The sequence below is a fragment of the Salvelinus sp. IW2-2015 genome, linkage group LG14 (assembly GCF_002910315.2).
Source record: "Salvelinus sp. IW2-2015 linkage group LG14, ASM291031v2, whole genome shotgun sequence".
Classification (NCBI taxonomy): Eukaryota; Metazoa; Chordata; class Actinopteri; order Salmoniformes; family Salmonidae; genus Salvelinus; species Salvelinus sp. IW2-2015.
The window spans coordinates 17,266,891-17,282,308 of NC_036854.1; the positions used below are offsets into that span (position 1 = coordinate 17,266,891).

Below are 15,418 nucleotides of genomic sequence, written 5' to 3' on the forward strand. Positions count from 1 at the left end.
CCAGGACAACTTCTTCCTGTTAGAGTTGAAGAATGGCTTCCTACGTCTCATGTACGACTTTGGCTTCAGCGGAGGCCCGATCGTCATGGAGAGTAACTTACCTAAACTACAGATCAATGACGCAAGATACCATGAGGTAAATCTAAATCAGCCCATTGTCTTTCTGTCGGCAGGGGTGTGCCTATTGAGATGTGAATGAAATCAATTTCCTTTCAACAGTAGGCCTAATCCAATCTAGGCTGTGCTGTTCTTTTTATAGGTGTCAGTCATCTATCATTACTCCAAGAAGATCATTCTATTGGTGGACAAGAGTCACGTGAAGTCCATGGAGAATGAGAAAAAAACGTTGCCCTTCTCCGATATCTACATAGGAGGGGCCCCCTCGCGCATTCTCCTCTCCAGGTGAGTCAGTTATCTAATCACACACGTGCACTTCCTCACACCAATCCAAGGACCTTAAGAGGTCTAACTTTGTAAGCATAGTTGACAATTGTAACACAATATCAACAGACTATTACATTAGTATTACACTGAGTACAGTTGGACAGTTGGACAGCAGGCCCTATGTGACTATGAGCATATTCCCTCTCCCCCAGGCCTGAGCTATCCTCCCTGATGGGGCTGAAGGGCTGTGTGAAGGGCTTCCAGTTCCAGAAGAAAGACTTTAACCTCCTGGAGGAACCAGGCACTATTGGCATCAGCAGCGGTTGTCCTGAGGAGTCCTTTGTATGTACTGTAGTCCATAGCAAACGCTACTAGACAAAGCATTGGTGATGTATACAGAATCAACTGAACTACCAATAGTTGACAATGTCCCTGTTGTGTCTTGGATTCTAACAGATGTCACGTAAAGCCTACTTCACTGGAGAGAGCTACCTGGGGTCTGCAGCAAAGATATCTCCCTTCGACGCCTTCGAGGGTGGCCTTAACTTCAGGACACTGCAGCCTACTGGTCTCCTGTTCTACCACATCGAAGGGGTATATTGATTCTTGCCTGAATTGTATTTAATTGTTTCTTAAACTCAACAAAAAAAGAAACGTCCTCTCACTGTCAACTGCGTTTATTTTCAGCAAACTTAACATGTGTAAATATGTGTATGAACATAACAATATTCAACAACTGAGACATAAACTGAACTTGGACGATAAACGCAAATCCGACCATCACCCCTGGTGAGACAAAACCGCGACTCGTCAGTGAAGAGCACATTTTGCCAGTCCTGTCTGGTCCAGCGACGGTGGGTTTGTGCCCATAGGCGACGTTGTTGCCGGTGATGTTTGGTGAGGACCTGCCTTACAACAGGCCTACAAGCCCTCAGTCCAGCCTCTCTCAGCCTAATGCGGACAGTCTGAGCACTGATGGAGGGATTGTGCGTTCCTGGTGTAACTCATGCAGGTGTTGTTGCCATCCTGTACCTGTCCCGCAGGTGTGATGTTCGGATGTACCGATCCTGTGCAGGTGTTGTTACACGTGGTCTGCCACTACGAGGACGATCAGCTGTCCATCCTGTCTCCTTGTAGCGCTGTCTTAGGCATCTCACAGTACAGACATTGCAATTTATTGCCCTGGCCACATCTGCAGTCCTCATGCCTCCTTGCAGCATGCCTAAGGCACATTCACGCAGATGAGCAGGGACCCTGGGCATCTTTCTTTTGGTGTTTTTCAGAGTCAGTAGAAAGGCCTCTTTAGTGTCCTAAGTTTTCATAACTGTGATCTTAATTGCCTACCGTCTGTAAACTGTTAGTGTCTTAATGACCGTTCCACAGGTGCATGTTCATTAATTGTTTATTGTTCATTGAACAAGCATGGGAAACAGGATTTAAACCCTTTACAATGAAGATCTGTGAAGTTATTCGGATTTTTACGAATTATCTTTGAAAGACAGGGTCCTGAAAAAGAGATGTTTCTTTTTTGCTGAGTTTATGAGTTCCAAAGGAACTGCAAAGGAAATACAACTGTTGTTCAACTCCAAACTCTATTCCTCCTTCAGTCTGATGAGTTTACCATCGCTCTGGAGAACGGAGCAGTGGTATTGAACTCCAGGGGCACCAGAGTCAAATCACACAAGAAGCAGTACAACGATGGAATGACCCATTTCCTGGTAGCTTCAGCGAATAATGACAAGTAAGAATCCAATGTACCGTAAAAAACATCTCCCTTTATCTGGCAAGTATTTTTTACGGATTGCCTCGCTGTCAAGCCACATACATATTTCTTCATATTTAAAAGTGTGATTTAAAAGCAAAATGTATTATAATTGTTCACTGTAACAATTGACTGATAACTATCTATCTCCATCAGATATGAGCTGGTGGTGGATGACAAAGACAAGCATGAGAAGAAACGTCCGTCCTCCCCCGCCTCAGTCTCCACAGTGAGGAGCTTCTACTTAGGAGGCTCTCCCAGTAGCAGCATCAAGAACTTCACTGGCTGCATCAGCTACGCCTACATCAGCAGGTGACCTGGCCCCTCTCTCACTGCCACAGCACTCAGACCACATTAAAAGCCTAATGCGTTTGACGTCATGGACTGTAATGGATTGCATCTAATATTAGCAAATGAACAAGTCCAAGGTTTTACACACCTCCTATCTCCAGAGAACATTGTTATGATAGCAAGCTCATTGGACCTCTGGCTCAGGTCGGTTGGTGAAAACCTTGCTGCCTAGCTGCATCCATGAGAGGAAGAAAGCCAAGCAGAGCTGCTGTTGAGAGCCGAGTGGGAGGACATGGAGTTTGTTTCCATGGAGACAGAGTTGTGTGTGTGTGTGTGTTTGAGTATCTCTATGGCTCTTATGTCTTTGGCACTGAGTTGCTAGTCTCTCTCTCTCTCTCTCCAGACAAGACAGGGACATTGAGCCTGAGGACTTTCAGAAGTACACTGAGAATGTCCAGACCTCCCTGCAGGACTGCCCTGTGGAGCGACCGCCCGCTGCCCTGCTCTCAAAGCACAGCAAAAACTCTGCCAAAACCAAGCAGGGCCATACTAGGAAGGTAAAGAAATAAAGATAATTTAAATACATGTCATTGAACCCGAGTTTGGCTTCTAAAAGCTTATGCCTGCCGGATACAAAAGTCATCAGTATTCATTCATAAAAAATGCCTGTCTTTTCAAGTCTTAAAAGAGTCTATAAACACTTAAAGATGGAATCCTTAATTGGTGATACTGCCACATCCGTTTGGGATTCTACAATAACAAAGAAGTTACTCCAAACAACAAACACCTCGGACACCATTGCACGCGCATTGAACAGCAGAATATGTACCGCAATTTTTTTTCCCATGCTGCCGGAGGTGCCATTCCCCACAATAACAAAGTCGCTGGGGCAAACAGTAGCACTGCTTCCCCTAATTTCGATCTTTAAAGATGATACTGTATACTGAACAATAGGCATGCATTGACCCACTACTAACAGTCAAGTAACTTCCCTTCTCTCACTAAGGTGGGCAGAGACAAGTCCAACCAGCCACAAGGCCTGTTGGGACTGAACAGTGATGACCAGGAGCCAGGAGAGACAGAAGAGACACCATGTTACCTGTCCGCCAGGCCCCATGCCACCCGCCACGCCCACCACTACGGGGGTATCGCCAACAGCAGGCAGGAGTACACTGACATCCCAGAGTCCCTCGCTGAGAGGTAAGGCCAGGAAAGGGAAGAACACCTGGGTTGCATCCCAAATAGCACCCTATTCCCTATATAGTGTACTACTTTTGACCAGGGCCCATAGATGTGGTAAAGAGGTCAATGGAACTCAACCAAAACAATGGAAACGCCTGGGTTAAAGATGCTGTCTGTGAAAGATCCCCAATCTCATCATTGCCCCCCAGCAAAATAATCCTACATGTAGGCTAGTGTTTATATGTGTATTTCACACTATGTTGAGGTAAAAATCAGAGTATAATGCTTTTATGGATGTCAACCCCAACACATGTTCATGTCATCGTCACCAATTAACTGCATTACAGTTAAAAATGACTTTGACTACCACCACCGATGTATGCTAGCTACTCTATGCTACCAGCTTATATGAACGGGAGTTAGCATTTAGCAGACACTTCTCAACCTGAAAAGGGGCAACTTCTAAATGTTATGCAAAAACAACCAAAGATATCCATATCAAATCAAATCAAATGTATTTATATAGCCCTTCTTACATCAGCTGATATCTCAAAGTGCTGTACAGAAACCCAGCCTAAAACCCCAAACAGCAAGCAATGCAGGTGTAGAAGCACGGTGGCTAGGAAAAACTCCCTAGAAAGGCCAAAACCTAGGAAGAAACCTAGAGAGGAACCAGGCTATGAGGCATATCAGACTTTATTAACCACATTGTGGGCCTGTTCCAATAAATCAACCATGATGGATTTGACAAATATCCACTTTGTTAGATCAATCTTGCATCCTTCCTCTATCCCCCCATGGTCTGCATTCCAATGACCTCTTCACCGCATCTATAGGGCTCTGGATACAGGTAGTACACTGTGAAGGGAATGGGGTGACATTTGGGACACAACCTGGGGGTACAACATAGGTGATAGGTCAAGCAGAAGTCAACCAGAGGTCAACCAGAGGTCAATCATGAACCCACTCTACACATGAACTCCACTCTGTTTTCTTGGTCTAAGTACAAGTCACATGCACTTTACTCTGGGTCTCTGAGTAATGGTCTGAGTATAGTATAATTAAGCAATAAGGCACGAGGTAGTAATGAACCTATACCCACGAGTGTGACACAAAAAAACGTTTTACTGTTATTACGTTGGTAGCAATAAGGCACCTTGGGACTTTATGGTATATGGCCAATATACCACGGCTGACTTCTGTGTCCAGGCACTCCGCGTTGCATTGTGCTTAAGAACAGCCCTTAGCCGTGGTATAGTGGCCATATACCATAAACTCCCAAGGTGCCTTTTTGATACCAACGTAATAACAGTAAAACGTTTTTTTTTGTGTCACACTCGTGGGTATAGGTCTGTTATAAAACAGGTTGTTTGGATCCTGGATGCTGATAGGTTGATATGCGGGAGTTGTGGGACAACCATGTTGTTGTCTAGTGCATTTATTGTTGGCCTGGTACGGTCCCCAATCAGAGGCAGCTGTTTATCGTTGTCTCTGATTGGGGATCATATTTAGGCAGCCATTTCCCCACTGGTTTTTGTGGGATCTTGTTTGTGTGTAGTTGCCTGTGAGCACTCCATGACTTCACGTTTCGTTTGCTGTTTATTGTTTTTGTGAGTTTCCTTTATTAAACATGTGGAACCCAAATCACGCTGCACGTTGGTCTGAGTATATTTCCAGTTCGTACGACGATCGTGACACCTGTATGCCTCTGTGCAACAAGGTTTCATTTTACAAATGCGGTCTCTCCCTTGCCTGTAGGCTAGCTAGCTAGCCCATAAATGAACGCAAAACGAATAATTCACCATGGAAACCGTAAACACTCAGAATCCCATTAATTCATTAACCAGAGCAGTGCGGCCTATGTAGGCCTATTGGATATTTATTAAATCAATATTTATTGAAGTTATTGTCTCTCATCATTGATTATCTGCTAGCTACAAGCCAATGGCTTGTTTAGCATAGCAACGTAGAATGATTCGAATTAACGACTGGGTCAAAACATTAGAAAATAACTAACGACCAGCACGCTTGGGTAGCAACTTCAGAATGCAAAAACGAATTTACCCGTTAAAATCATGTTTTACTGAGAAAAAGTCATTCATATTTTTCTAAACCGTATTACGATAACCGTTTTATAAAAGCAATAAGGCCCTCAAACCCTTCTTAGGCCTTATTACTTAAATATACCACAGCTTTCTGCCAATCAGTATTCAGTGCTCGAACCACCCGGTTTATAATGCACCTTTTACCCCCCAGGTCTCACTTCTCCCTGTCCCTGAAGACCCAGTCCTCGTTCGGCCTCATCTTTTATGCATCAGACGAGGCAGAGGACAACTACATGGCTCTGTTTCTTTCCCATGGGAAGCTGGTATACACCTTCAACCTGGGTCAACAACAGGTCAAGGTCAAGAGCCCGGAGAAGTACAACGACGGAACATGGCACAATGTAAGTAAATATACACTACCGGTCAAAAGTTTTAGAACACCTACTCATTCAAGGGTTTTTCTTTTTTTTAACTATTTTCTACATTGTAGAATAATAGTGAAGACATCAAAACTATGAAATAACACATATGGAATCATGTAGTAACCAAAAAATTGTTAAACAAATCAAAATATATTTTATATTTAAGATTTTTCAAATAGCCACACTTTGCCTTGATGACAGCTTTGCACACTCTTGGCATTCTCTCAACCTGCTTCATGAGGTAGTCACCTGGAATCCATTTCAATTAACAGGTGTGCCTTCTTAAAAGTTCACTTGTGGAATTTCTTTCCTTCTAAATGCGTTTGAGCCAATCAGTTGTGTTGTGAAAAGGTAGGGGGGTATACAGAATATAGCCCTATTTGGTAAAATACCAAGTCCATATTATGGCAAGAACAGCTCAAATAAGCAAAAGAGAGACGACAGTCCATCATTACTTTAAGACATGAAGGTCAATCAATATGGAACATTTCAAGAACTTTGTGCAGCCTCAAAAACCATCAAGCGCTATGATGAAACTAGCTCTCATGAAGACCGCCACAGGACTGGAAGACTGCAGAGGATAGGTTCATTAGAGTTACCAGCCTCAGAAATTGCAGCCCAAATAAATGATTCACAGAGTTCAAGTAACAGACACATCTCAACATCAACTGTTCAGAGGCGACTGTGTGAATCAGGCCTTCATGGTCGAATTGCTGCAAAGAAACCACTACTAAAGGACAATAAGAAGTAGAGACTTTCTTGGGCCAAGAAACATGGGCAATGGACATTGGACAAATTTCCACCAGTCTTTTGGTTTGGAGTCCAAACTGGTTCCAACCGCCGTGTCTTTGTGAGACGCGGTGTGGGTGAACGGAGGATCTCCGCATGTGTATTTCCCACCGTAAAGCATGGAGGAGGAGGTGTCATGGTGTGGGGGTGCTTTGCTGGTGACACTGTCTGTGATATATCTAGAATTCAAGGCACACTTAACCAGCATGGCTACCACAGCATTCTGCAGCAATACGCCACCCCATCTGGTTTGGGCTTAGTGGGACTATCATTTATTTTTCAACAGGACAATGACCCAACACACCTCCAGGCTGTGTAAGGGATATTTTACCAAGAAGGAGGGTGATGGAGTGATGCATCAGATGACCTGGCCCCCACAGTCCCCCAACCTCAACCAAATTGAGATGGTTTGGGATGAGTCGGACCGCAGAGTGAAGGAAAAGCACCCAACAAGTGCTCAGCATATGTGGGAACTCCTTCAAGACTGTTGGAAAAACATTCCAAGTGAAGCTGGTTGAGAGAATGCCAAGAGTGTGCAAAGCTGTCATCAAGACAAAGGGTGGCTATTTGAAGATTCTCAAATATAAAATATGTTTTCATTTGTTTAACACTTTTTTGGTTACTACATGATTCCATGTGTTATTTAATAGTGTTGATGTCTTCACTATTATTCTACAATGTATAAAATAGTAAAAATAAAGAAAAACCCTTGAATGAGTAGGTGTTCTAAAACTTTTGACAGGTAGTGTACTTATTCCCCATTAACCATATACTAAAATACAAAACTGTTACCTCTGACATCTGTCACACATAAATAGATTGTTCTATGGGATAAGCCACTCGTTTTCAGCAGTGACATAGTTCTACCCTACAGTGTAACAGCCCTGTCTTGTCTCTCCTCCTGCAGGTTATTTTTATTCGTGATGGGAATCTGGGCCGATTAATCATTGATGGGCTGACACTGCTGGAGGATAGAGCTCAGGGCTCCAACGTCTCCTGGCACGTCAGCAGTACTCTCTATGTGGGAGGGGTGCCACCAGGGAGGGCCCAGCAGAACATACTGGTAAGATACACCCCTTAGTGCCCAGGTCTACATCCCAAATGGTACCCTATTCCCTATGTAGTGTACTACTTTTCACCAGGGTCAAAAAGTTGTGCACTATATAGGGAATGAGGTGTAATTTGGGACACAGAGCAGGACCTTATACCCTACTGAAGGAAAATGGAGCAGAATGTTTTTACAGTGGAAACCTGGAAACATATGAAAACCCTGGCCAAGAATGTATAAAATGAACAAAAAAGTCAAGATCCTGACCTTTCGATAAAGAACATTATAAGAGATGTCTGGAATGGTTTATGGTCCTCTAGTCTTTTTTGGCATTATATGTTCACACTGGGAGCCATCCAAGTATTTTCACTTCAGACTGCTGTGCTCAGACAATACGTTTCCCACAGAAAACAATAAACCATCAACGTGACCCCTCTCTGGGGTCTGTTAGTGGAACATATTACCTACAGATATCTGTACTACCACTCATTTACACTTTCCTGTGCTGTATTTGTCTCCAATAGAGAAACTCTGCATACAGCTTCACTGGCTGTGTGAAGAACTTCCAGCTGAATGGCCAATGGCTGTCCTCCGTGTCCCAGGCCTTCGGGGTGACGCCGTGCTTCGAGGGACTCTCTGAGCCGGGGACATACTTCTCTGAAGAGGGAGGATATGTCGTCTTGGGTAAGACACAAACACACTTTGCCAAGCCTCTCCATTTAGCTAGGAATTAAGAAAGTAATGGCAGATGATTATCCTCAAGGCCCTTCTGGCTTTATACTGTGGCTGAACCCTACCAGATTAATTTGAAGTATGATACCAAAGGAAAAGCTTGTGAAACATTGATTTTCCTGCAATCTTCAGGACATACTCCATCCTATCATTGTACACGGTTCACTTTGGCAGGGCCTGGAGCTGTTTGGAAACAATGTGTCAGTTATATCACACGCCATGTTAGATTTTCTCTGGAAAGCAGACAAAAACCCTGGGCCGCTCACCAATCACCACAGAGACGGGGAAGCAGAGAGGCTCTCGTCAGGATATTGGAATTTGATATCCCCAGTGCAGCTGTGGTGAACATTTGGCGTGGTGGAAAAGTTGAGGGCGCGGAGGAGAGCTGCAATCTCCAAGGTCTTGGAAGCCAAGCTGCAGCTGTTTGAACGAGCGCAGAGCAATTTCACACCTTACTGTGGCTGGCTAAGTTTCACAAGTGCACACGCCCCATTGGGCCGAAGTGCAGTGAAACATTCCAGGTTACAGGCGTTAAAGATGAGGTTCCGAACGGACGGAGGGGCTGGTAGAGCAGACTTTACTTGAATTACTCTTTCTGTTCGTCTCCCTCAGATGACACGTTCAACCTGGGGCGGAAGTTTGAGCTGGTGGTAGAGGTGCGCCCTCGTGTGGCGTCAGGGGTACTACTGCATGTCTACACAGCAGCAGAGGAGTACTTAACCATGTATATTCATCAAGGAGCGGTAAGCGACTAATACAAAGCAATCCGTCGTAATTTGCTAATTTGCTATTAGTAGATCTTCAATGCGAGTATTGTTCTATGCTCACAGGTGGTGGTGCTGGTGAACAATGGGGTCCGTGAGTTCTTCACTCAGGTCACTCCTAGACTGGGTCTGTGTGATGGGAGCTGGCACAGGATCACAGGTAAGAGATCTCATTATTGCATTGACTGCCCCTGATTTAAACAGTATGGGACCACGGTTCATTTGCAATGATTGGCCCATGTTATGTGCAGTGGCTGACAACAATGTGTTCTGTTGTCCTTTCTGCCTCTGGTTCAGTGATCCGAGATGCCAATGTAATCCAGCTGGATGTGGACTCAGATGTCAACCATGTGGTGGGACCTCTCCAACATAGTACCCAGAGTGCCAGGGCCCCTGTGTTCATTGGTGGAGCTCCAGGTCAGTGGCAAAGCCATGCATTTCAAGACGACTGAACGTTCACACAAAATAGTTTTTGCTAGACACAATATCTGACATTCCAACTAACAAAACACATCCAAACTGTGAGTACTTCGGTTACAGGGTGAGGCAGCACTATCAACCTAGATTTAGCAAAATAAAAGGAAATGTGTTTATAATGTTGTTTATTATATATCTTCCTAGAATCTCTTCTCCCAGAGGGCATTGCCACTAGGAGGGCCTACACAGGCTGTATGAGGAACCTGACGGTGAACGAGAGCCAAGTGGCCTTCAGCAAAGCTGCCCTGGTCAGCGGGGCCGTCAGTGTGGGCTCCTGTCCAGCTGCCTAAAGGCCCTGTCATAACGAATACAGCCCAGCTCTCCAGCAACACGACTGACCAAATTCTGCTTCCTAACAAGTTTCCACACTGTCAATAAAGCATGAAAAGCCATTTTCATTGTGTTTTAAATTGTCTATTCTTGTTTGATGTTAACTAGAACAATGTTTGTTTTCATTTGGAAAAGAGAATGACCCGGCAACATAACCAACCAATATGAATTAGTTTCACATGAGAAAATATCCCCCAAAAGAGTTGGACTGCAACATGATATGACTAAGGACCACTGCTCATATTATAGCCAACTTAAGAAGGCTTGTAAATGTATCACCCTATGAGAAGGTATCTTAATTTTCTTAAAGGCCCAATACAGTCAAAATGCATTGTTTTATATAATATTGTACAACAGCTGATGCAACTAACACTGTAAAAGTGTGAGAACATTTTTTATCAGTGTTATTTCCTGATAGTAGCTGGTTTGCATGGGTGGGATTTTTGTTTTTTCATGGTGACATCACCATGCAGTACAGTGATTAATAGACCAATAACAAAGAGAATTCCAAACCTCTCTGCCAATAACAGCTAGTTTCCAGTTTTCCACTCCCCACTCAGACCACTCCCAGACAGTACTAGCAAAATTATTGTTTTTGCAAAAAAAAAGCTATTCTTGCCCATTTTAATGGAAATCTATTACAGATATATCTATATATATATATATATATATATAAAGGCTGCATTGGGCCTTTAATCTACATTGACAGAACTCACAAATTCACACTCCCACTCCAAAGGGATTGGTTTGGGTTTGGTTGATAGGACCCTAAAGCATAGTTCATATTTTTGTCAGAGAGCTGTGATGTACTGTAGGAGTGCAGCCAAGTCCAGTTCCAGACAATGCTTCCACCACCCTATGTTGTCATCTCAATGCTGCCACATCTGTAAGTAACAAAATCGTCTTCATTGCTTTGTCACAGTGCAGTTTTTCTACTTATTTTCTGATGAATAAAATGTATATTCTAAACTCCTTGCTGTTATTGGTTTATTGCCCTCACACACACAGAAAGAGAGAGGCCGGAAAGGAGAAAAAGATGGCATGATTAGGTGTAGATCTTGGAACTAATGGCGGTGAAAGCAAGGAAGATTGGACTATGGTCCAAAAGAATGGGAAACGGGGAGAATTGAGAAGGGGCATATCGAGTTGTCAAACCTGAGGAATCCATTTGAGATATCCAACCTGGTGGAAAGAGCGATGGGTAAAGTAAATGCTGGGAGGGTTATGAGAAGAGGCATGTTTTTATTTAGTGTACTTCTGAGGATAAGAAAGAGTTCATGCTGTATGGGATTATAATCATGACAGAACTATGTGATTTTGAATTTTTCATTTTGTGGTCGCAAAATGTGTAATTTAATTTCGCAAGCTTGTATCAGGACGTGCGAAAGGTTTAACAACAGTCGGAAAACTTTTAACTCTACATTTGAATACATTCAATAAGATTTGAAAGCATCATTTATTTTCAAAATTATTGCAAGTCCATTTACGACTATGAATATTCTGCCGTGAATAAAAAATACACTTGAAGATTTTTGAATCTGCGCGCGCTTAGAGTTCTGTCACTGTTGTCACGTTGTAGGACGTTTTGTCAATTTGTAGGATGAGATTTGCAAGTACAATCATAATAGAAATAGTTCCACATATGTTATTATCTATCATGCAGAATTGAAGCTTGTAACTTTGGAAGCTCATTCAATAATACAGACTTGGGTGATTTCTGTTTTTGTTCAATTTAGACCGCAATAAGTTGAATGAGGTGTTAGTGAAGTACTGGAACAAAAACCTATACACAATTTTCCTTTGTTAGTCTATGCAGGTTCGTCATATGATTTCTAGGCACGTGGTGGAGATGAATACAACAATACTCCAAGGCAGGCCCCAGTATTCAGTGGTTGTGGCAGCATGCTGCTTTCTAGTGATCTTACTCCCTCTCCACCTAAAATACAATAACAAAAACATGAATAACAATATGCCTATAAGTCAGTAACTTCGCTAACTAAACAGTCACACGGAACCTAAACCCGGCTGCGCGCGTGCGCCATCGTGCATAAATGTATTTTGTCCCCCCACACCAAACGCGATCACGACACGCAGGTTAAAATATCAAAACAAACTCTGAACCAATTATATTAATTTGGGGACAGGTCGAAAAGCATTCAACATTTATGGCAATTTAGCTAGTTAGCTTGCACTTGCTAGCTAATTTGTCCTATTTAGTTAGCTTGCTGTTGCTAGCTAATTTGTCCTGGGATATAAATATTGAGTTGTTATTTTACCTGAAATGCACAAGGTCCTCTACTCTACCAATTAATCAACACATAACCGATCAACCGAATCGTTTCTAGACATCTCTCTTCCTTCCAGGCTTTTTATTCTCTTGACTTTATATTGTGATTGGCAAATTTCATAAATTAGGTGCATGTCTGCCACTGACCTCGTTCGTCTTTCAGTCACCCACGTCGGTATAACCAATGAGGAGATGGCACGTGGGTACCTGCTTATATAAACCAATGAGGAGATAGGAGAGGTAGGACTTGCAGTCAGAAATCTGCGTCAGAAATAGAACTGATCTCTATTTTAGCCCTTGGCAATGCAGACTCTCATTGGTGCACGCGAGCAGTGTGGTTGTAATAATTGAATAACATAGATTTCTACATTTGTTTTGCAACGCTCGCGCACGTGACGCCAGCGCTGTGGTCAGCCTGTCATGTAAATGTCCACATCAGCCAAATGATACCCAACCAATACAGCCTACATTTGGAGGGACATTTTTCTTTGCAACTTTTTCAGTCACCAATTAATAAATAAACATGCAGTGGAATTAAGTACTTTGAAAAAAAGGGTTCAAAAGTCAGCAACAAGTCTTTAAAATATAGCTATAGTTTTTATTTTCTAGAAACCTAGCTAACATTAGCTACACTGCAGTGATTAAGGTGAGAGCTAGGTACCTTTCCCCCAGCAGTTTCAATTTAGCTAGCTAACGTCATTTTGCATGAATAGCAGGACAGGAAAATTGTCAAATTCACACGCTTATCAAGAGAACATCCCTGGTTATCCCTATTGCCTCTGATCTTGCGGACTCACAAACACAAATAATTAATTTGTAAATTATGTCTGTGTGTTGGAGTGTGCCCCTGGCTATCCATACATTTTAAAAACAAGAAAATAGTGCCGTCTGGTTTGGTTAATATAAGGAATTTGAAATGGTTTATACTTTTGATACTTAAGTATATTGTAGCAATTACATTTACTTTTGATACTTAACTACAGTTGAAGTCGAAAGTTTACATACACCTTAGCCAAATACATTTAAACTCAGTTTTTCACAATTCCTGACATTTAATCCTAGTAAAAAAAATAATGTTTTGGTCAGTTAGGATCACCACTTTATTTTAAGAATGTGAAATGTCAGAATAATAGTAGAGAGAATGATTTATATCCACTTTAATTTCTTTCATCACATTTCTAGTAGGTCAGAAGTTTACATACACTCAATTAGTATTTGGTAGCATTGCCTTTAAAAAATTTAACTTGGGTCAAACGTTTCGGGTAGCCTTCCACAAGCTTCCCACAATAAGTTGGGTGAATTTTGGCCCATTCCTCCTGACAGAACTGGTGTAACTGAGTCAGGTTTGTAGGCCTCCTTGCTTGCACACATTTTTTCAGTTTTGCCCACAAATTTTCTATGGGATTAAGGTTAGAACTTTGTGATGGCCACTCCAATACCTTGACTTTGTTGTCCTTAAGCCATTTTGTCACAACTTTGGAAGTATGCTTTAATCATTGTCCATTTGGAAGACCCATTTGCAACCCAGCTTTAACTTCCTGACTGAAGTCTTGAGATGTTGCTTCAATATATCCACATAATTTTCCTCCCTCATGATGCCATCTATTTTGTGAATTGTGCACCAGTCCCTCCTGCAGCAAAGCAACCCCACAACATGATGCTGCCACCCCCGTGCTTCACGGTTGGGATGGTGTTCTTCGGCTTGCAAGCCTCCCCCTTTTTCCTCCAAACATAACGATGGTCATTATGGCCAGACAGTTCTATTTTTGTTACATCAGACTAGAGGACATTTCTCCAAAAAGTATGAACTTTGTCCTCATGTGCAGTTGCAAACCGTAGTCTGGCTTTTTTATGGCGGTTTTGGAGCAGTGGCTTCTTCCTTGCTTAGTGACCTTTCAGGTTATGTCGATACAGGACTCGTTTTACTGCGGATATAAATACTTTTGTAGCTGTTTCCTCCAGCATCTTCACAAGGTCCTTTGCTGTTGTTCTGGGATTGATTTGCACTTTTCGCACCAAAGTACGTTCATCTCTAGGAGACAGAACACGTCACCTTCCTATGGCGGCTGCGTGGTCCCATGGTGTTTATACTTGCGTACTATTGTTTGTACAGATGGCCGTGTTACCTTCAGGTGTTTGGAAATTGCTCCCAAGGATGATCCAGACTTGTTGAGGTCTACAATTTTTTTCTGAGGTCTTGGCTAATTTCCTTTTATTTTCCCATGATGTCAAGCAAAGAGGCTTCGAGTTTGAAGGTAGGCCTTGAAATACGTCCACAGGTACACCTCCAATTGACTCAAATAATGTCAATTAGCCTATCAGAAGCTTCTAAAGCCATGACATCATTTTCTGGAATTTTCCAAGCTGTTTAAAGGCACAGTCAACTTATTGTATGTAAACTTCTGACCCACTGGAATTGTGATACAGTGAATTATAAGTGAAATAATCTGTCTGTAAACAATTGTTGGAAAAATTACTTGTGTCATGCACGAAGTAGATGTCCTAACCGACTTGCCAAAACTATAGTTTCTTAACAAGAAATTTGTGGAGTGGTTGAAAAACGAGTTTTAATGACTCCAACCTAAGTGTATGTAAACTTCCGACTTCAACTCTATATTTAAAAGCAAATACTTTTACTCAAGTAGTATTTTAGCCGTATTTTACTGGCTGACTTTCACTTGAGTCATTTTCTATTAACGTATCTTTACTTTTACTCAAGTAAGACTCAACTGGGTACTTTTTCCACCACTGACCAGAACATACTGTATCATATGCAGCGGCTGTAAAGAGAGCTGAGGAGTGAATGGTCCTGAAGGACCCATGGTGGTGGGTAGGCCTTCACTGCAGGCGGAAGGGGTTGCCTCTAATCAGCAGGACCCAGATATTATATATGTTAAGAAGGTGG

At 42.5% G+C, this 15,418-nt stretch overlaps 1 protein-coding gene across 1 annotated transcript in view; it reads left to right on the forward strand.

Annotated features, from left to right (window-relative positions):
• The window catches only part of LOC111972567 (laminin subunit alpha-4), a 34,206-nt gene extending 23,011 nt beyond the window's left edge, over positions 1–11,195 (forward strand). Inside the window, exons 26-40 of the mRNA XM_023999579.2 lie at positions 5–136; positions 260–402; positions 597–726; positions 841–978; positions 1,992–2,125; positions 2,303–2,458; positions 2,841–2,994; positions 3,444–3,637; positions 5,876–6,065; positions 7,783–7,938; positions 8,448–8,607; positions 9,268–9,398; positions 9,486–9,579; positions 9,717–9,836; positions 10,041–11,195. Of these exons, the coding sequence (XP_023855347.1) occupies positions 5–136; positions 260–402; positions 597–726; positions 841–978; positions 1,992–2,125; positions 2,303–2,458; positions 2,841–2,994; positions 3,444–3,637; positions 5,876–6,065; positions 7,783–7,938; positions 8,448–8,607; positions 9,268–9,398; positions 9,486–9,579; positions 9,717–9,836; positions 10,041–10,186 (2,178 nt within the window). The 3' untranslated portion in view covers positions 10,187–11,195. The remainder of the gene's footprint in view (positions 1–4; positions 137–259; positions 403–596; positions 727–840; positions 979–1,991; positions 2,126–2,302; positions 2,459–2,840; positions 2,995–3,443; positions 3,638–5,875; positions 6,066–7,782; positions 7,939–8,447; positions 8,608–9,267; positions 9,399–9,485; positions 9,580–9,716; positions 9,837–10,040) is intronic.
• The last annotated feature ends 4,223 nt before the right edge of the window (positions 11,196–15,418 follow it).